General features: G+C 40.4%; 1 protein-coding gene across 1 annotated transcript in view; it reads right to left on the reverse strand.

Moving 5' to 3' along the window:
* trub1 (TruB pseudouridine (psi) synthase family member 1) overlaps window positions 1–23,246 on the reverse strand; it is a 52,348-nt gene that overhangs the window by 17,080 nt on the left and 12,022 nt on the right. The window contains exon 4 of the mRNA XM_078223253.1: window positions 782–863. Within this exon, the coding sequence (XP_078079379.1) occupies window positions 782–863 (82 nt within the window). The remainder of the gene's footprint in view (window positions 1–781; window positions 864–23,246) is intronic.

Raw genomic sequence — 23,246 nt, forward strand, 5'->3', positions numbered from 1 at the left:
TGCTTCTTTGAAAACATGGACGTCTATGTGGAGTTTGCACTTTCTCCTCGTGGGTTTCCTCCCACAGTTCAAAGATGTGCGGGTTAGGTGGATTGGCCATGCTAAATTGACCCGAGTGTCAGGGGGATTAGCAGGGGTCAGTCAGGAGTAAATCTGTGGGATTACAGGAACTGGGCCTGGGTGGGATTGTGGTCGATACAGACTCCATTGGCCGATGGCCTCCTTCTGCACTGTAGGAATTCTATGAAATTCTATGAAAGAGCTTTTATGGAGAGAGAATAAAGCCAACGTTTCAAGTCTGGATGATCCTTCGTACTACACCCAGCCCTGACAAAGGATCATCTAGACTCGAAACATAGCCTCTATTCTCGCTCCACAGCTGCCGTCAGACCTGAATTTCTACAGCATTTTCTGTGTATTTCAGATTCCAGCATCCGCAATATTTTGCCTTTATAAGAGCTTTTACGTTCACTTGAACAGGCAAACATGTTTAATGTTTTGCTGATAAGGCAACACAGCACTCACTCTGTAGCACTGAAGTGTCAGCCTAGGTTATTTACTCAGTTCAACTGGAGTGGATCTTGAACCCACAAACCTCTACCTTAGAGGCGAGTGCACTAACCCTGAACCAAGATTTAATATTTTAAACATTGCAGCCAGTGCACTCCTGAATAGTTAATGCATCAAACCTATCACATTATAAAGTTTAAAAACAGAGGAAATCATATTCTGTCGCAAATTTATCTGAGAATTACAATTTAGATTGCTGTAGCTTTCTTACCATACGACTGTTCTTCTGTCACCATCCCTAGAGCATCAAATGTATCCGTGGCCTTTCCAAGTTCCCCAACTGTTGTATATTTCTGAAAATAAATTGGAACAATTAAATTCTATAAGATTGCATCGTCAGATATAAGCCACAGGGCATGTTCAAGGTAAACCACTTTTATCGTTTGTGAAATTATGGTTTAGGTAGATATTGCTCCAAACAATTTCATCATCCATTCTCCTTTACAGTGCGTGTCTTTAATAATAACCGTTTGCTGCTGATGTGCAGTCTGTGTCAACAAACAGGGAGATAGTGAATGAAAACATGAGCAGAATTAGATATTGAGCCTGGCTTGCTTGAATTTGACAGGGATTATCCAACCCTCTTCTCCAGCCGATTTGACTACCAGCTGATTTGTCAAACAAGTTAAAAAAGACAAAGCTTGTGGTCAATTACACAAAAATGAAAACAGAATAAAATGGATTCAGTGAATTACATAACAGTTGACTTCAATCACTGGGTCTTAACTTATAGAATCACTACTGTGTAGTATGATAAAATGAAAAGAAATTGCTATGATGTTTTGAATAATAACCATATTATGAATGCTCAAGGTTAAAAAAAACATTTGAAAACATGCAATTGGTTAATTTAAGTGACTTTTGTCCCGATTACTATTGAGTGCGAGACAAAAAGCTTTGACAGCATGTCTTTTTTTCAGCAATAACATGCAATTTATTCATTTCTTCCTCTCAGCCTCCTGCTCACTTTATCTTGGACTTGATTGAGGGTGAATGGACATCCATGAACATTTTCCTAGTTCTCAGCAAAGCTAGTAAGACTTGCAATGTGGTTCAAGGTGAATCCATGTCAATTTTCTGAGCTATTAGCCTGGCTCCTGCCTCCTTGAAAGAGGCTGTGCCTGACAGGCAAGCATCTAGCAGCAAGCCACCTGCAAGGGCATATGTTAGTGAAAGCTAGTCAAACCACTGCCCCAGCAGTCATGCAGCATACTAATACTCTACCAGGGATTACCTGTGGAAGATTAAATCAATATAACAAAATTGCTCATTATCCTGTATTAATAAATCAAAGGTCTAATGAAGGTGAGAAGCAGAATGCTATTGTACTGTTACAAAATGGCCAATTCATATATATCTTCCTTTCCTAGGTTATAATTTGTTGAAGCACCTCCGCCCACATAACCAATGGTGATCCATAATCATACACTTTTGTAATAAGTATCTTGACACACAAGCTAAAGCTTTGGAGCTCAAACACGGAAGAATAATCAGTGTGCAAAGTAAAATAAATCATAAAAAGTCAAATTAAATTTTCAAATCACAACCTTCCGAAAATGAATTGAGAATATTATTCATATTACAATGCAGTTATAGCCAATTCTCACCCTACTAATCTTGCCTTGCAGCATAATTCAAAGTGCAATATTACAATAACAGAGCAGAATGGTAATTGTAGAAATTAAGATGTGGAATTAGAACCAAGTACATTTCAAAAGTCCAGTAGCTCTTTCAGTAACTTCATTGCTAATGGTAGATAGCCAGAAAATTACATTATTTACAAAAAGGTTGACATGGAAGTCATCAACAGCTAAGAATGTCATATTGAGCTTTAAAAATGCAATACTATGACTGGCAGTTCATAGAATCTAACAGTGCAGAGGAAGGCCATAACCAGTCTACACCGACCACAATCCCACCCAGGCCCTCTTCCCATAACCCAATGCATTTACCCCAGCTAGTCCTCCTGACACTAAGGGGCAACTTAGCACAGCCAATCCACCTAACCGCATATCTTTGGACTGTGGGAGGAAACCCACTCAGACACGGGGAGAATGTGCAAACTTCACATAGACAGTGACCCAAGCCGAGAATCGAACTCGGGTCGATTCCCGGCTTGGGTCACTGTGTGTAGTACAAACACAAGGATGCCATGGGGAACCTTGATAAAACACTGGTCCACCCTCAACTGCAGTAGCATGTCCACATTCTGGGTGCTTGAGGAAGGATGTGAAGGCATTGGACAGGACGTAGAAAAGATTTAGGAGAATGGTTCCAGGGATGAGGCACGTCAGTTGCATGGATAGATTGGAGAAGCTGAGGCTTTTCTCCTTAGAAAAAGTTGAGAGGTTAGAGAGATATTCAAAATCATGTGGGGTCTGGACAGAGTAGATTGAGAAAAACTCACATTGATGGAAGGGTGGAGAAGCAAAAGACACCGATTCAAAGTGAATGGCAACAGAACCAAAAGCAACTGAAGAAAAAACTTTATTTCTTTAGATACAGTGAAGGATTAGGATCTGGAATGCACGGCTCGAGTGTGGTGGAAGCAAATTCAATCACAGCTTTCAGGGAATTGGATAATTATCTTTAATAAATGAATTGCAGTATAATGGGGAAAGGATAGGGGAGTGGGACTAGCTGAGATGCTCCTGTAGGAAACTGTTATGATGTCAATTGATATTTCTACCGGACAAGTCGGATCCCAGGGTGGAGCCCAGCTTGATAGATTGTAACTTTTACTTTTTGTTCAGAAACATGGAGGGGGCTACTGAAGAGTCACAGGAGTCTGTTGATCAACTTCTAACAAAAGAATAAAACATTTATTAAACAAGAAAAGATGAACTATATTACAACACTGCTTCACCCCAACTCTTCTATATCCACAGATCTCTGAAGGTTGCCACTCAAGTGGATAGAGCCGTGAAGGCGGCCTATAGTGTGTTAGCGTTTATTAACAGGGGGTTTGAGTTTAAGAGCCGTGGGGTTATGCTGCAACTGTACAGGACCTTGGTGAGACCACATTTGGAATTTTGTGTGCAGTTCTGGTCACCTCACTATAAGAAGGATGTGGAAGCATTGGAGAGAGTGCAGAGGAGATTTACCAGGATGCTGCCTGGTTTGGAGGGTAGGTCTTATGAGGAAAGGTTGAGGGAGCTAGGGCTTTTCTCTTTAGAGCGGAGGAGGATGAGAGGTGACTTAATAGAGGTTTATATGATGATATGGGGGGATAGATAGAGTGGACGTTCAGAGACTATTTCCTCGGGTGGATGTAGCTGTTACTAGGGGGCATGACTATAAGGTTCATGGTGGGAGATATAGGAGGGATGTCCGAGGTAAGTTCTTTACTCAGAGTGGTTGGGGTGTGGAATGGATTGCCTGCTGTGATAGTGGAGTCGGACACTTTAGGAACTTTCAAGCGGTTATTGGATAGGCACATGGAGCACACCAGAATGATAGGGAGTGGGATAGCTTGATCCTGGTTTCGGACTAAGCTCGGCACAACATGGAGGGCTGAAGGACCTGTACTGCGCTGTACTGTTCTATGTTCTATTAGAGATTTGTAAGGATAACGAGCTACAAAATCTCTCTTATGCTCTTTTCAAAGTAAGCAGTCCATGTAAAACAATAGGCGAACTGTGGTCCAACACACCACACTCTGAAACCAAGTCACTGATGCCATCCAAAGCAATTTCTATGGATCTCCCATCAACTCCCTCCAGATGCCTGTCACACTGAGAATCAACTGGTCTCACAGAAGCTCTGTGTTTTAACGTGGGTTTCCAATTTCCAGTCGCCTTGCAATTTCCTTCCAAACTATGCTTTCACTTGGACATCTTCAACAAAGATCCACGTCCAGGTTTTCAATCTCTTCTTCTGATGTTTCTCTCTCCGGGATCGCTTTGTGCATCCTATCTTCCACACTCTCTTGCTACTCAACTGTACCAAGAATGCCACTGTCTCACTGGGCCATAGTAAAGTGTTATAGGCTTGCAGCTGTCTCCTTTGATCTTCAGGCTTCTCATAAGTCTAAAGCTTTAAATCTGCTTCCTGCAGCCTCTCTCGATATAAACGTGGAAGCCTTCCTCTCCCCCTCACTCTCTAGTTCACTGAACAGGACCTTTTCCAGATTCCGGTTCTTTTCCTTTGACTAAATCTTCTTCAGACCTTTCCCCTTAGGCCTTGCTCCATGCAATTCCCTCTCCCAACTTGGGAGATCCAGAACACACTCAACATTCACTGTTACTTTAACTTCAGAGCAATTCCTCAGATGCTCTTTTGGTGAGCAGAGTCGGTGGGCCAAATAGCCTTCTTCTGCACTGTAGGGGTTCTGTGGTTCTATGGCAATCTGCTGGTATGTGCAGTTAAAGGGATTTAAGCTGCTCCCTTCACTTTAGTGCATAATCACCAACTCGAATTGCTTTCTGTTCTCCAGTGGCCTCCCTGTTATTAGGCAACAGCCTAGTTTTGTTTTCGGCCTGTGTTTGCTTTAACTTCCCTTCAAGAGTGGCAAAACCTCATTAAAAATGCAGGTATATAAACGGCTTCAAATATGCTGTCTCCACTAAAATTAAACTAGACCCAGGTTTCACCTTTTTTAAATCCACAAATAAAAAAATATAAACTTAAAGCTATATCTTACACCTAACATTCATAGATACAAGTACAGCTTACTTGAAACTCTATTTCCTAACAACCAGCATCGTCACAAAGGGCAGAAAGGCTTCCTTCTGTGCTGCAGTCATATTATGATTCTATAATTAAGCAAGCTTGAGGCATTGTATGACCTACTCCTGTTTCTATTTATGTTCTTAATCATGTCACATCGTTCATATAGTACATTAGCTGGTCACCAAAGACATGTGACAAACTTTTAACTATTGGGTGAACAAAGCAGCCATTGCAAGAGAATAACCTACTTGACCTTTCCCTTATCAAACTACCCATCACAAACATGCCTCCCAACAATAATGTTGGTAGACGATACCACCACACAGTCATTATGAAGATGAAGACTCATCTCCAGAGTGGGGACAATATCTATTTTGTACTCTGGCACAATCAGTGCTATTTAGGACACAGTAAAGACAATCAGAGTCACAAAGTGGGCATCCATGAGGAGCTATAGGCATCGGCAGAAGTAAATACCATAACCTATAATCAAACGGACTAACACATCTCTCACTTCATCATCAAGACAGGAGGCCAACACTGGTTTAATGGAGAACATAGAAGGACATGCACCAGGTATGTGCTGAAATTATAGAATCTACAACATAGGGGCTATCAACATAATAAATACCAAGAACAAAGTGAAGACTCTCCCTGGCTACTACACAAATGTAGTCCTTTCACATGCAATTAAAGCTGGTGGGAGCAACTAGAAAACAAATAGATTCCATGAACAACTTCAACCGATGGTAGCACCCAGTATACAACTGTGTTTGTAAGTTTCTTCAGCTGGAAGTGTCAAATGAATGAGCTGACTCAGCCTCCAACTTATCCACAGTCACGGGTACCAATTTAAAGCCAATCTGATCACTTCTCATGACATTAGGCTGTGGAGCGCATTTGATTCAGTGAAGGCTACACGGCTCTAACAACATCCAAGATATGCTGAAAATCAGTGCACCAGAACTATAGTTTCTGCAGATTGCACCTACACTGAATTTAGAAGAATAAGTGATTTTATTGAAACATAAGATTCTGAAGGGACTTGACAACGTAGATGCTGAGGGGATATTTTCCCTCGTATATGAGAAGCTAGAACCAGGGGGCACAGTTTCAATAAAGGTGGGGATCCCCATTTAAGATGGGGATGAGGGGGAATTTCTTCACTCACACGGTCGTTAATTTTTTGGAGTCTCTATCCCAGAGAGCAGAGGAGGGTTTGTCATTGAATGTGTTCCCGTGGCTGTATCAGACGTATTTTTGGCTACATCAGCTATAGTTTTATTGAATGGCAAAGCAGGCTTGAAGGAATTAGGTCTACTCCTGCTCCACTAACCTAGTTGTGCCAATATAGCTACGATAGTGATACCGACCCAAAAATGTAGAAGATTGCCCAGGGTTTTGTCTATCGCATAAAAGTGAGGAAAACTTGAACCAGCAATTACTGCCCAATCATCAGAAAATGATGAGTCCTCAATCAAACCACTAAGTGATATCTACTTATCAATAACATGCTCACCAGGAAGATTCAGCAAAATTCATTTGGTTCTAGAGTAGAGGAAGAGGCTGGGTGCTTTGTGATGAGTGGCCCACTTCCAGACTCATTAATGCCTCTCTACCATCTTCATTCAAGACAAGGACATGATGTAAAGCTCATCATTCACCTGCAAGTGTCATAATAACATTCGCGAAACTTTACACCACGCAGGACAGACTATTTAGTTGATATATTCTCATGTCAAGGGAGGAAGAGGGAGAGCAGGACTATTTGGAGTGCAGTAAAAGTTAATCTAGAAACAGGAGTCAGCTGTTCAGTTCCTCGAGCCTGCTCTACCATTCAATTAGATCATGGCTTCGTATCTCAAATCCATTTGCCCTCCCTTTCTCCATTTGCCTTGATATCCTTGCCCAACAGAATTTGCCAGTCTAACTCTTCCAACATCCGCAGCTTTTTTGTGCAGAGAATTCTAGATGACTTATATTGTGAAAAAGTGATTCCTGATTTTTCTTCTAAATGGTTTTTCCTCTCATTTTTCCTTCTAATTTTAAGATTGTCAGCTTTATGCTGATTTCTCTTCCCTCCCCCCAGCCCACTGAGGAAATAGCTTCTATGCACTTATCCCATTGTAACCTGTTAACATTTTAAGACCTTTGATCAGATTATCCCTCAATCTTCAGCACACAATGGAATATAAATTAATGCAATCCACCCTCGTAATCTAGTTCTTTAAGCCCGGAAAATCTGCACAGCATCCCCTCCACGGCCAGTATATTCTCCTTGAGGCACAGTGCCAGAACTGAATGCAGTGCTCCAGATGGGATCTGGCCAAAGCTCGGTTCAACTGAAGCATAACTTCCCCTCTTTTATAAAATCCATTTAACAAACCACACTATTCAGCTCTGACCTGTCACATCTCAATCAAGATTCATCCATCTTGTCAACTGCACGAGTGCGCTTGGGTTAGAAAGTCAGCTGGTTCCTATAAAGGTTGATTGACCCACAATGCCAGTTTTATGCCCAGGTGGAAATTTGAAATTCCATACAATTGTGTTTTGCGGAGCATACACTTTCATTGTAAACCTTCCTAATTATAGTTGCAGCTTTTTTTTTAGTAAATTCATGGGATCCGGGCATCACTGGCAAGGTAAATATTTACTACCTAACTCTAATTACCTGTTGTTAATTTAGCCAGTTCTTATAATGTTAAAATCAAAGTTAAATGTATTTCTTCAACTGGTGCTTTTTAGTTCTGAATCAGAATCCAGGTTAAATAATCAGCTTACATCTATATTATCCATACTTCTAATTGCAAAAATATATACTGAATATTCATACTGATTAATCATTAAATTTGTTGAATAAAATATGTACAAAAGATCTTTTAAAAGCTATGATCAGAAAGGAATAGCCTGAGTGAATTTTCTGGAGTGGTGGCTAAATGTACTTCCCGAACAAGCACTTTCATAAACAGGACAAATCTGCTAACAATAATGGACATCTAGGAACTCATGTAATCCAGTGTAGACTACTGCAATGGACCAGTCAAGCATAGTTTCTTTCATCCAACAATAAGGTCAGATAGAATATATCGATCAAATCTGTTCAAACCCAAGTCAGTCGCTCAGAAATTCTCTCAGTTTAATGGATCTAAATTACACAAATTATTAAATGCAAGATGCTGGATTTGAGTCTTTCTAAGCTTCTCCCAGGCAATCTGTAAATCTAATTGCATATATGGTATCATCAATATAAAATGAAGCTCATTAGGCAGTTTTACATTTCCTATTCAATTTAGCTGCTTACTGATCAGCTTTCAGAGCTTATGTGCATGAATAACAGAGCCTTAATGTGTTTCACTTACATGGATGATTTTTGGATACATTATTGGGCTAATACAAAAAGTAAATTTTATATCAATTCCCAAGTTATTCTGCATTAAATAACCATTACAATTCACTTTTGAATATTAGATGCACAGAAAATCTGAGCTAGTAAGAAAGATAACAAGAATAGTGATTTCACAAAACAATCTTCGTGGTTGCTGGAATCCCCAAAAGGCTAAAAGAAAGTGCAAAGCTGTCACCTGTCATGTCAGAGATCCAATTTATGAGTTAATGCATTTGCAATGCTGTGGCAGATTTTGCAAATCTGATTTATTCTGGAAAAGCAAGACAAACAGCAATATTTACAGGGATTTTGAGTCATCACCCAGGAAACACAAGCAAATTATCTGGGACTGGATATGTAGGGCGTTTGTTCCACTTTATTAAATAGCCAATTGGCAAACCCCGACATGTGTATGGGTGCTTTCTGCAGCAACTGCACTCCATAACATAGGAACATAGGAACTTGGAGCAGAAGTAGGCAAAATTGAGCCCTTCGAACCTGCTCCGCCATTCAATCAGATCATGGCTGATCTCTCCCTGGTCTCAAATCCATCTCCCCACCCTGTTCCCGTATCCCCTTATCAGAAATATATCTATCTCCTTCTTGAAACCAATGATTCAGACTCCACTGCACTATGGGGCACTGAGTTCCACAAATTCACCACCCTCTGCAAATAGTTCCTCCTCATTTCAGTTTTAAATCTATTGCCTCTCAACCTATACCTGTGACCTCTTATCTTAGATTGTTCCACAAGTGGAAACATTTGGTCTACATTTACTTTATCAATCCGTTTTAAAATTTTATATACCTCGCTCAGATCCCCCCTCATCCTTCTAAACTCCAGTGAGTATAAACTCAAACTGTGTAATCTCTGCTCCTACATTGTCATAAGAGGGGATTTCACCAATCCGGTCTCCAACGGCCCTTGCACTAATTATGTCAGATCTGTGCATTAGGGAACAATCATGACAGAAATGGGGCCCAGCATACAGAGAATACCAGTTTCCGAACAGCAACTGATTGCCACGAGGAAAGCTGCAATTCTTAAAAATTGCTATTTAAAACATGTTCTGTAGCCCCTTTGGCTACAGCAATGGGCGCCAAGATATAGTGAGGAAAGATTTGGGAACACCCTTCTTCTATGAAGGGTCGGGACCTTAGCAGACTGGCAAACAGAACATCCACCCCAGCACTATTAAGAAATCTGACCATGTTGCCAAAAAAAGAGAGATAAAATACCACAAAAGGTTTTAATCTGCATTATTGCAACAATCCCCTGAGGTGGGAAAATAAAAGTCAACAGAATGTGCAGTCCTCCTAGTCATGGGTCATAATCCAAGCCGAGAACAGATGGTGGGCGAGTGTATTGGGAGGAGAATGGTTAAGGAAGAGAGAACAGGCACAAAGCACAAACTTGCAAATTTAATTAGAAGGCGCATAAATGTTGCACCACCTTTGAATATTTATGAACTATATTTCCCAGTTAAATAGATATATTGTGCAATATCCTAATTTTCTTAATTGATGTTCAGTCGTACGCAGACAACAGGGGGAAGAGAAAGAACAGACTGCTTTACTAAAAAACAGAGGAACTGAAATGCTCTCCAACTGTACACAGTTCACAAGTTTCAAAATTATGTTGCCTCCCTATATGAAGTTCCTGGCATAAAACCAGTCAAAATCTTTTGACAAACATTTTGGTCATCTCTTGACTTATTAATTAACCTCAATTATAAAATAATATTTCCAACATTAAAAAACTACAGGGTCTGACTTCAAGAGGAATAAAGTGCAATGGCCGAGGTTTAACAGCGTACGGGGCAACACAAATGTGATGCTAGATTTGAACCTCGGTCTCTGTGTTAACCCCCACAAGGTCTAGGGGGAACTGATTGATCTCCCTGTGGGACTCGTTGAGTACAAGTTTCCTGTTAATAGACAGTTATCTGCCCAGCTGGAAACCATTACTTTCATACACAGGCCCAAGACTGGGTCGACTGAACTTTAGTCCCAGACAGAGACTAATGTGTGTGTACACTACGTAGTGGTTTTACTTTGCATTCTGTAATAAACTATGTTCCTTTCCAGTCAGGCTTCCTGGACAGTCTTGCCTTTCAATGAAGCCGGTACGACAGTGATGGGGAGATATTTAAAATGCCGCTGCTTGAGAAACTGGAAACTTGTGATTCGGACATGGAGGATTGGCCCCAGTACGACAAAAGAATGAGATACTTTTTTTCCGAGCAAACGGCATAGAGGAGGTCAACTGACAAAACGTCATCCTCTTGAATGCTTGTGGGGCCCTGACTTTCAGCATCATAAAATGTTTAACCGATCTGGCAGCCCCGGATTCAAAATATTTTGACAAATTGGTAGATATGCTAGCGGACCAATAGGAGCCTAAACCATCTGTTGTATTTCAACGCTACAGATTTAACACGGCAAAGAGACTTCCTGGGGAACTGAATTCTTGATGAGACTGCAGAAATTGGTGGAACACTGACTACGGGTCAGCACTTCTGCAAATGTTAAGGGATCGTTTACTATTAATAATATTGGGACCCAAAGGAAGCTACTGATTGAACCAACTCCAGACTTCAAGAAAACCATAGAATTAGCCCCCTCCTGCAAAAACTCAGAAAAAGAGGCCCAGGAGTTTCAGGGGTCCATAGATGACGACACCCATACTGCAGAATCATACAGGGCAGAAGAGGCCCTTTAGCCCATCGAGTCTGAACTGACACATTAGAAACATCTGAACTCCCACCTAATCCCATCTGCCAGCACTTGCCCCATAGCCCTGAATGTTATGATGTGTCAAGTGCTCATCCAGATGCTTTCTAAAGGACGTGAGGCAACCCGCCTCCATCACCCTCCCAGGCAGTGCATTCCAGACCGTCACCACCCTCTGGGTAAAAAGTCTTTCCTCAAGATTGGGCCTCCTGAACTGTAGCCCCAAGCTGCGACCAGTACATGTACTCAATGTAGTGGTTTTACTTTGCATTCGAGAATAAACAATGTTCCTTTCCAGTCGGGCTTCCTGAGTCATTACAATCCCAGAGGAAAAGACAATGCCAACCAGTCTGCCTCATCAGAAATTTTCTAACTGAGCTCTCTCAAAACAGAATGAGACTGCTTGAACACCTCTCCTCAATGCTGCTCTGCAGAAATGACCTGTAAGTCAGCAAGCCCATAGTCAACAAGTATAGCCAGCGAATATTAGATTTTGATTAGAAAACCTGAACAAAAATTCACTTTTTATTACTTCGAGGTGGCTTGAAGGAAGAAGTTAATGAACAAAAAAGTGTAGATGATATAATTTTTTTACTTAACATAAAAAGATAACAGTTGATATGTCAAAGCTGAAAAAGGCTTTTACTGCTCAGCCAAATCAGCATATCTCATTTCCACAGGTCACTGATTCTTTCCTCACCCAGGGCAGAAATCAAGGTGCAATTTCCTGGGAAGAATTAATACAGGAACACACGATTGCTACAATATTCGCTCTTGGCCAAAACAAATCAACTATGTTGGATGCAGTGGGAGAATGGGAGCAAAGGTAGTCCTTAGTGGTCAATAAATGCAATTTTCCATTTATAGATACATATGTAACTGTCTAGACAAAACAAAACCTGCAGTAGCAATATTCTAGCAACCCAGCAGTTACAAAATCAAAGCTGTATTTTATGCTCAACCCCTGCTAAGATGCAGACTACTAAGATTTACATATTATTAAATGGATTCTGCAGTCCAATAATAGCAGCAACTAAAATAAAAACAAAAGCTCAGCAGGTCAGGCAGCATCTATGTAGAGACTTCTTCTGGGGCGGCACGGTGACACAGTGGTTAGCATTGCAGCCTCACAGTGACAGGGACCCGGGTTCAATTCCAGCCTCAGGTCACTGTCTGTGCAAAGTTTGCACATTCGCCCCATATCTGTGTGGGTTTCCTCCGGGTGCTCCGGTTTCCTCCCACAGTCCAAAGATGAGTGGGTTCGGTTGATTGGCCATGCTAAAATTAGTATCAGGGGGATTAGCGGGGTAAATATGAGGGGTTGAGGGAATAGGGCCTGGGTGGGATAGTGGTGGTGGCAGACTCGATGGGCCGAATGGCCTCCTTCTGCACTGTAGGGATTCTATGATTCTATGAGCACTGAGGAATCTGTTCTTGGCCAGCGCATACGCGGAAGGTGAGGATTCATTGCGACTTGGAATTGAAGACAAAGGTTAGTTAGATCTTATGAAAATATACAGGTTTCTAAATAACTACCTTCATGGCACACCAGCATGCTGTGGCATACCAATTGGGAATCGCTGCAGTAGAGCATGGGATCCATCCATTGGCATCAATGGATGAAAGTGTCACCAAATTAGCAAAAAGCACCCTCTTTCACAAAATTAGATGCTAACGAGTGTTTCGCAGCTGCTTTTGGACAAAGAATCCAGACTAACTAATTTTAATCATGCCATTTGGTTTTCATTGTTTTAACAGGTTACCGATCAGAACTATTTCTGCACCAGAGATATTCCAAAGAACAATGTTTCAGACCCTGGAAGGCATGGAAGGAGTGATATGCCATATGGACCACATTCTCACGCACAGCTCATCGAGGGAAAACCATGACTGTCAAATGAGAGCAATTTTCAAAGTTCTACAGGAAGCACGTTTGATATTAAATGACAAAAGTAAATTTGCAAAGCCGATAATTAAATTCTGAGGCCACATTGTGCAAACTTCAGGAATTATGGCCAACCAGCAGGTCACCAAGATTATTAGAAAGCTCCCAGAGTCTAAAAACATCACAGAATTACAAAGGTTTCTTAGGATGGGTCAATCAGATAGGTTTCTATCAAACCTGATGGAAATGGGTGAGCCGCTATAACAGCTGTCGCGGCAATAGTGGTGTCAGAATTTGGACCAGCCAAATGTTTTTGACAAGATCAAAAATCTCCTAATTGCACCAGAAATAGCAGTGCACTACGATCCAGAATTACCAACAACTATAGCAGCGGACACATCTACAGGTTTGGACGCAGTCTTGTTTCAAGTTCAAAAAGATAGGCAAAGATGATCCATTGACCCGTTTATTCTACCTCAAGATCTCTCATGGATACAGAGAAAAGGTATGCAACCATTGAGCAGACGCATCAGCAGCCACATGGGCCTGAGAGAAGTTTTCTGATTATGTCATGGGATTAAAGTTTAAAATTGAAATCTTTGGTTACTCTTCTTAACCTAAAGGAAATTACAAAAATGCCACTTGGAATCCAATGTTTTAGACTGAGAGTTGTGGAATATATTCAGTTATCAAGTACATTCAAGGGAAGTACCAGATGACAGCAGAAGCATTATCAAGAACATCAGTGAAGGGAGTCAAACTAGAAGGTTTAAATTTTACAGAGGAAGTGGTAACATATTCTTTGCTCCCTACTAAACACTTACCAGCTACAAAGCACAACAGGTCGATGATGCATCCAAATAAAAGTGTATTGCCTGAATGGATGGCCAAATTACACTCATAACAAAACCCAGTACTTCGAACAGAGAAAACATCTCACGATCATTGATCTAAACTAACCCTAGTTTTAATAGCAAACCAATCATCCGTAAAGCACTTCCAATTTGCAATTCTCCAGAAAAGCCATCAAGTCATTTGGGAATAGGGAAATGTTGAGCAAGGGGCCCAGCATTAATTCCATTGAAATGTGCCAAAGCACACCTGCTGGGAACCGCTGCAAAGCATGTGATCCACGCAATGGCACCAGTGGATGAAAGTCTCCAAGAGTCACACAGAGTCAAAATGTTAACTCTTATTTCTCTCTGCATAGATGTTGCCAGACCTGCTGAATTTTTCCAGCATTGTGTTTTTATTTCAGATTACCAGCATCCACGATATTTTGCTTTATAATAACAGTAACTAGTCAAGTTGTGAAATGGATTAAAACTCAAAATACAGTCTAAGTTACAATTGACTAAATGGAGGATTCATCCCTTAAAAGGACTGGACAATGCACGGACCAGAATTGCATAGAACAAGTGCAACTGAGGAATCAGTAAGTAGCATACCAAACAACAGAACTTTGGTTTTAGAATTCAACTTAAAGTTAAAAACCTTCTAGGTCCTACACAGCAACCAATTCACTTATTAACTAGTTCATCTTGGCCACTAAGTAGATCTCCTTCATCTAAAATTACTCCCTAAAAAGTACTGATCAGAAATCTAAAATATTAGAACTGAATTTATGAAAAGTCAAAATGGAGAAATCAAAGTAGCTGATGCCACTTGCAGCCGACACACGCCACCTTCTCAGCACACAGTAGCAACTCCTCCGTTGATTTTCACAATGGAACACAATGACCATTGTGCAATACAAAAAAAGCAATCCATCTGCAACCCACAAAGTGCAGACCATCCTGAGAACAACTGCATCCAAACACAGGTTTTTACATGATAAACCCCATGAATCTCCTCAAGAACGAGAAATACATACTTTAGCCAATAAATTGTTTTTGAAGTTGTAGGCATTTCCCGTGCAAGGAAACACAACAGCCAATTTGCAACACAAGATTTGGGAACCAGCAAATCACAAGTCCTGCATGAACATTTGTGCTTGATTCAAAGACGGCAGGGAGCTCAGGGACAAGCCCACCCATGTGGGCTTGTCCCTGAGAAAATCGTATGAGGAAAGGCTGAGGTTGTTTTCGTTAGAGAGAAGGTCAACATTAAGAGCATTCAAATGGTTATTGGATAAACATATGGATGATATTGGAATAGTGTAGATTAGAGGGCTTTAGATTGGTTTCACTGGTCGGCGCAACATCGAGGGCCGAAGGGCCTGTACTGCGCTGTAATGTTCTATGTGCAAGCAATGAGATATGCCATGCAGGGACTGTTGGCATGGGTTAAAATAATTTAATTGGATTTTAAAAATTCGATTTCAATATCCATCAATTTTTAAAATATCATTGCTTGGTCATATACCATTTAATGACACAGCAGCATGTTATTGATGTCTTGAATAGCATCACATTGTTTATAGTCAGTGTGTGTTTTACAGTACTGCAGGTTCCCATCATTTAAGAATTGCACAATAATAAACCAGCAAGTTGAATTGACTCCAGTTGTATAAAGCAATTATTTAGAGATACCAGGAGCAATTTGCTATTAATTTTCCCAGAGATTCAAAAGAAACTCACAATACGAAAACTGTACACAACTGAAAATGATGTGGGTATCAAGTGTGGGATCATCTTCTCAGACTGCTGCTAGTATGCATTTACTAGGCTTGAAATAACTTTGCTCCGCATTTAACCTGGTGCTGTTGAGTATCCAGGCTGAGCACTAATAATAAATTTCTCACTGAAAACAATTCCAAAATATACATATGAAGGAATGCAAATCTAAATATGGAGCATTGAGATGTACCAACTAGGAAGATGGTGAGACTACCTCATAAGATTCAAGTGCAAGGCTCAATGACCTGAATAAAACTCAAATGCTAACTTTGATAGGTTAAGTACTAAATCTATTTGAAAATTACTGATGGTGAACATAAACAGATTCAAATGTATTAAAAATGGCAGCTACCGAAGGATACTGCTTTGATATTGTATTTTTTCCCCTCATTTCAGCTCCTCATGATTTCTATTGTGAACTGTATTTGACAGAATCTGGAATTTCAACCATCAGGTAACTAAGAATGAATAGTTCCCAGACAAGTCATTGATTTTTTAAAAAAAATCATTCATCTTTTATTTGATGTGCAGCAGCCTGACAAAAAGGTGGGCATCAAACAATTTTGAAAAATCAATTTGGAACCTCACAGTATATTCACAACAATTTAATAGAAAAAAATGTTTAACCTATATAAAATATATGCAGACAGGAACATAAGACTTAGGAAAAGGCCATTCAAGTTTCATGAATATTGCTGGAGCTGGACTCATCCAGGCAAATGCAAAGTATTCTATGACACTCTTGCCCTGTACATGTCGACAGAGGATAGGCTTTGGGAGATGAGGAGGTGCTGAGTAACTTGCCAGAGAAAATGCCATCTTCTAACCTGCTCTGGTAACCACAATATTTATGACTAGTCTGGCACTAAAATACTAAATCTGTGGGAAGAAAATTATCTGGGTCATAGTTATGAAATTTGTGCCTCATCTGATGACAATATTTCTATTTTCTTTTGGTCAACTTACACCATAAAGAGAGCTAAATTTAAAGTCTCTCTTTTCCCCCCAGTATGCTGCAGTACCACCTCCTAGCATTTTGGAAAAGTGTATATAGAAATCAAAATTCTAACAGTGCTGATGGTGATGTGGTCAGTGCTATATTTTGCTTTCAAAAGCCATCTACAAGGCAGTCTTCCTCTGTGTGTGACTCCAAACTCTGAGGTCACTGTGGCACATTGTAGTGGCTCTATCTGAAACTGCTTCATTATTTCTAACTCAGCACACACGATGCATCAAATCCCATTTGTACTAACTGCATTTACTACAGAGCAGAGAAGCCCATTTATGTTGCATTTCCCATTGCTTTCCTTAACAGGACACTCCCTCAATTGCAGTCTTTTATCATGGTTCAGCGGTTAATGCTGAGACAACTATCAGATAGATTTATGGACAGGCAACGCCAACAACAAAGATTAATAATGGTTTGATACATTTGTCCTCTAACCCCCTCTACAGACAAAGGTTCAATTTGAAATGGAGTATGGAAAGACATTGATTATATCAGCACAAAACCAAGATACAGAAGCTGGCAGCTGAATAAATGTTGGCCTTTATATCTCAAGTTTTGACCTTACAGCAAAGCTCTGTCGCAGCTTTTTTCAGAAACATCCAAAAATTACAAAACACATTAACTCTTCAAGTATAGAATTTCTGTCATGGATCAAAAAAAACCCCAACAGCTGTCCTGTACATTTTGAAGATCAATTCCTAAGAGATTCACACATTTCTTAACATTATGCCACCTTGACGCATGCTGTAATCTGAATGATTTATTTTGCTGAAATTTTCAGATACAGGTACTGCATATATTTCCATATAAGAGACACTGCCTGCACACCACCACCCCACCTTCACTTTTGGAATAGTGGCGTCAATTTATTTTTTCCCCCACTATTCTCACCATTGAAAGGTTTGAAGGTAGGGCTTCTCCTAACCAGAGATTCAAAGCTTTCCCCCCCCCCCTCCCCCATTCAGGGAGTTGCTCTATCAATCACCACACTCCTTCCAGCACGGCAAATTGAATTTCCCATGCTGCAGTATGCAGCAGGAGACAGTTGTAGTGGAATGGGAGACCACTGCTGCAGATGGCAAAATGACATATATCTATTAATCCAGTGGATGAGTACTCAGTACAAGGAGGAATGCTCCAGGTAGTCTTTCCTTCTCTATCAATTATGCTTGCATTACAACAAAAAGAAACGCATTAGATTAGGCAATGTTTTAAAGGCTGCATTTGCTGACTGACTCAGTGCATTGTGAATAGGAGACAATCATAGCATATATGAATCACAACCACCCTGGCTCAAGGATGAAAAGATGTTTCGTCAGGGACGTTTCTCCCTTTTTTCCCCTCTCAAAGCAAGTACAGCTGAAAAGGGGAAGGTTATTAGAGGAATATTTTCTATGGAAAGTATCTACTACCTGAAACTACATACAAGACAACCACCCCTAACGATGATCCACAACACAAATTTTTCATCTCATATACAGGAATTCCATGCTTTGTTTATTAACAGAACGATCAGCGCCATATATCCAAGTCCACACAGGAAGTATGGTGTCATGATTCCAGTTGATGTTATAACTGGATGGGAAGATCAGAGAATGGAAACCTGACTCAAATGACCATAACTTTTACTATTTTTAATAAAACATGGAGGAACAGCGTCATAGGACTACCAATTAGTTTTAACAAGAAAATATATATTAAACATGAAAAGGTGGATTGTTATACAATACTCCTTTTACTCCTCCTTAGCTTAACAATTACAGATTTTAAAATATACTTTGTAATTCATGTTAATCTTAAGTTACAATGGTCTCATTAACACACAAAGTCCCTTTTAAAGACACATGATAACTGTAAGACACACTGCTTTCTGAACCCAAATTAATGTCTGTGGATTTCACCTCAAATCCCACCCCACCTCCCTCCATTACTTTCTTAACCATTACTCCATAGTATGGCTTTTCTTCTGGCAAGGTTGAGAGAGATGTTCCCGCTTTAACCTTCTAAAACCACTGCTTCCAGCAATTGAAAGAGCTACCTTCTCTCTGACTATCAACAGCAATCAAACTAGCCAAACTAAAACGTAAAGGCTTCTCTACCTTACCAGACCCCAGCACTAGGCAACTACTGATTTATTTACTCTTCACGCATAGACCTTTCTAAGCACACTAAGATCACGGTTGGAATCAAAGCCAACCCCCATACATACAAACACCTTCGTCCAGCATGAATCTAACTATAGGCTTTACCCTTCCAGGCACAGAAACATTAAATGAAACCCACTTAAAACTACACCTTATTTCTAATGTTTACCAATACAAATATAAATCCCTTAAAATTACCTTATTTTCCTAATAATCCTATTGAACTGCTAAGGTTCGGGTGTGGGGTGAAGTGAGGTGATGAATAGCAAGGTAGAACCCACAATGCTAAAACAAATCATTCAATTTATGAACTGCCTGTACTAGCAAGGACTGTTGAAACATTCTGCCTTTGACCAGTTCAAAAGTGGTTCAGAGAAAAAGTATACTTTTACAGTATGCAGTTTCAAAATTAAAATAGATACAGTAAAGGATAAGCTTTTCAGTGGTTATGGTCATCCTGTAGCTGATAAAAATCAAAATTATTTAAAGTTGATCTGAGTGGCAGCACCACTTATATTGATACCAACTTGATAGCGGTCAGCACCAAAGGAATTCTACCCAATGCTTTGGAAAGAAATGTGTCAGTGCAGCCTCACCATTAATAATGAAGTGCGTTCCGACAGATAATTTTACGGCATATTTACATATAGCAAGGTCCCATAAATAGCAATGTGGTAATGACTACGACAAGATGTCTATTGAGGGATAAATCATGGCCTACCCAGTGGGAGAGGGCAGACAAGGCCTCAAATTAACACCTCAACTCATTTTTGACAGTGTAGCACTCCCCTAGCACTGCACTGAAGTCATAGGATTTCATTTAATTATTGAAACGTAATTTGTGTGAATATTTTAAAGGTGGGAGGTGATGAACTGGTCCAGTAGACAGCTGGTCTTCAACCAATAGAATTGTACATCTGGAAGCCTTTCCAATAATGTGAGTGAGATTGTCCTGGTAACACTAGATTTTCATGTTTGCTTTCAAATGATGCATTCTGACTAACTTTAGGCACTTTTACGCTTCACATGTCAAAGAGGTTATTTTTCTCAGCGTGGGATTTGTATTTAGGTAAGAAAGAATCTCCAAGGAGGTCGAGAAGGTATTCGCAGCACCAGCTTAAGTCTGTTTTTAGCACAACATGCCATCTTAGTAAAGAGGTTTGAGCACAGGCTGAGAATAGCCACGTTTGGACAATTCCATTGCTGATTATAAATTAATTTGGCCTCTTCATGGAGCATGAAGGTTGATTTTAAGTGATAAGATAACTTAGGACACTGCCCCAAGGTCAGCCAGCTGCAATAAACCAGTTTGGATGGTTAATGCCTACGTGCAGAACTGCATGCGTTTAATCCAGTCTCAAAAGAATATATATTGGGGTTCTGAAGAACAGATTAGAAGAGAAGAGGCGAACCATAGAAGGAGAAAGGAACCTCAAGCTATAAGCTTGATGAAGTTTGATCCCCTCTCCATGCCTCACCAGGACGAGTGGGAAGAGACACCCCTGCAGGTCTATTAAGTATAAGTAATTAAAGTCTACATTTATAAAATTATAGTGGAGTCATAGGGGAATGGAAGTATTTGTTTGTGATACAGTGTAAGAGAATCAGTCTTGTCCTAATCATAAATATTTTTGTTACATTTATTTGATTGAAAGATAATGTTTTTCTGTTTATCAACTAACTGGTTAACTAACTCTTGGTTAACAAGACACTTTGGGAGACTTTCTGGGACACTTAGTCCAGACTTCACTCTATCAACAATTTTTCTCAAAAGTCTCTGAGGACTTCATCCAAAAAGAGAGTGCTGTACTCTACCTCACTGTAGACCTTAGTCAGACCTCAGTCAGACTGTTTATCCAGTATTTAGTTGTGGATATGTGGAAATTTTCTCAAATTAAATACTGGGAAGACTGTGGTCATTGTTTTCAGTCCCCACTCCAAACTCCATTCCTTAGTGACTAACGCTATCCCTCTTCCTGGCAACAGACTGAGATTAAGTCAATCTGTTTGTAACCTTGATGTCACATTTGATACCAAGATAAACTTCTGACCTCATATTTGTGTCTTCACTATAACTACCTATTCCAACCTCCATAACATCACCTGACTTCACCTCGTCCCAGCTCATCTGCTAAAATCCTCCTCCACACATTTGTTACCTCCACTATTCCAAATCACTCCTGACTGGTCACCAATGTTCAACCCTCCATGTACCTGAGCTCATTATAAACCCATCTACTGATTTCTTAATTTGCAAGAAGTCCTGATCCTATATTTACCCTCTTACATTGGTTTAAGCAGTGCCTTGATTTTCAAATTCTCATGCTAGTTTTCAAATTCCTTCATGGCTTTGCCCCTCCTTGTCTCTGTAATCTCCTCCAGTCCCACAACCCTCCCAGATATAGGGCGGCATGGTAGCACAGTGGTTAGCACTGCTGCTTCACAGCTCCAGGGACCTGGGTTCGATTCCCGGCTTGGGTCACTGTGTGTGGAGTTTGCACATTCTCCTCGTGTCTGCGTGGGTTTCCTCCGGGTGCTCCGGTTTCCTCCCACAGTCCAAAGATGTGCGGGTTAGGTTGATTGGCCACGATAAAATTGCCCCTTAGTGTCCTGAGATGTGTAGGTTAGAGGGATTAGTGGGTAAATATGAACGGATATGGGGGTAGGGCCTGGGTGGGATTGTGGTCGGTGCAGACTCGATGGGCCGAATGGCCTCTTTCTGTGCTGTAGGGTTTCTATGATTCTATGATATATTGGCAACAAAGGCTGAAGACAATTCTGTCTATTTACAAAAGATAGCATGGGACACGTAACTAGGTAGTGTAATGGGCTAGGTTATACTTTACCTCTGGAGGTTGGATTTAAATTAATTCAAGGCTGAAGAGATGAAAACCTCCACTTTCAAGTAATCGTAATGGACATAAGGGGCATGAATGGGTTTTGAAGTTTCAGCCTGCTGCCTAACCAGCAAGGGTTGGCAGAACATGAAAAAGGCAAAGGCTATTAATAGCTCCACAGAATTCAATGATTTGTGGATAATTTGGCTCATGCATTGTGACACTCAAAAAATATCCTAAGGTTACTAAAACATCTAGTGCTAAAATCAACATTTAAACTCTTTGTCGCTATTTTCTTTTTCCATTTTCACAATTTTAATATCTATTTTAACATTTGTACTGTCTCCCTTAAACATTAAACTTGTCCATTGTTCCACCATGTCCTCATTCCAGAGTGGAAAGACACAATAAATTCTCTAACCCGACTGGTTGAAAAGCCTGCCTCTAAACCAGAGACCTCATGCACCATTAAAAAAGGACTGACTTATGTTATTAAAATGATTTGCGTTTCAATGGATGTCAAGCACTTTACTGGTTTGAGACAATTCACTGATGGCTCAAGACAACAGGTACTGTCATAATTGATTTGTTTTGCTGGCAGCACTCCAGAGATTAACATCATGGTGCACTGGCACTAATGCCTAGCTAACAGTGTATCCACTCTAATGGCCTTGGCAGCTAACCAGCATGCAAGCCGTGTTCTGCTTTGTATAAAATACAACAGCAGACACTACTTTGTCAACATCAAAATGCTAAGAGTTCTGACTTGTTGTGATGACTGCATTAAAGAGATATTCAGAAACTGGCCAACAGCCCTCGGCATTTTAAAATGCTGTGCTGTGCCTCTGTAGCACTGCAATGTTGCAGAATTCAAATATACCCACTTGGCACTCAGTTTATTTACACTTTGCTACCAGAGCTTACTGTTTATTGACCTGAGCCTGTCTACCTACTTTTATACCTCCCAGTTGCCAGCCCAATCCTTTTCTCTTTTTTGTTTAATTCTGTGGTGTTCCCATGCACCTACTGCCCCTATCCTCTGCTGTTTCTACACTTCTTACTGAACCAGATTTGATCCCCTGGCTTGATGATAATGGTAGAGTGCCGAACCTGCTGGGCATGAGGTTGCAGATTGTGCTGGAATACAATACTTCTGTTGATAGCCCACAAAGCCTAATGGATGCCCAGTTTTGACCATTTAGATCTGTTCCAAATATATCCATTAATCAAACTAATAGTGCCAAACAACATAATGGCAGATATTCTTGGTGAGACGACTGTGCTGTAGTCACTCTTACCAATACCATTACTGACAAATGTTTCTGCGATAGATAAATAGGCGAGGATGAAGTCAGGGTGGTTTGTCCCTCATGGCAATTCTTACCACATGT

This window comes from Mustelus asterias, chromosome 11 (genome assembly GCF_964213995.1).
Source record: "Mustelus asterias chromosome 11, sMusAst1.hap1.1, whole genome shotgun sequence".
Taxonomy (NCBI): Eukaryota; Metazoa; Chordata; class Chondrichthyes; order Carcharhiniformes; family Triakidae; genus Mustelus; species Mustelus asterias.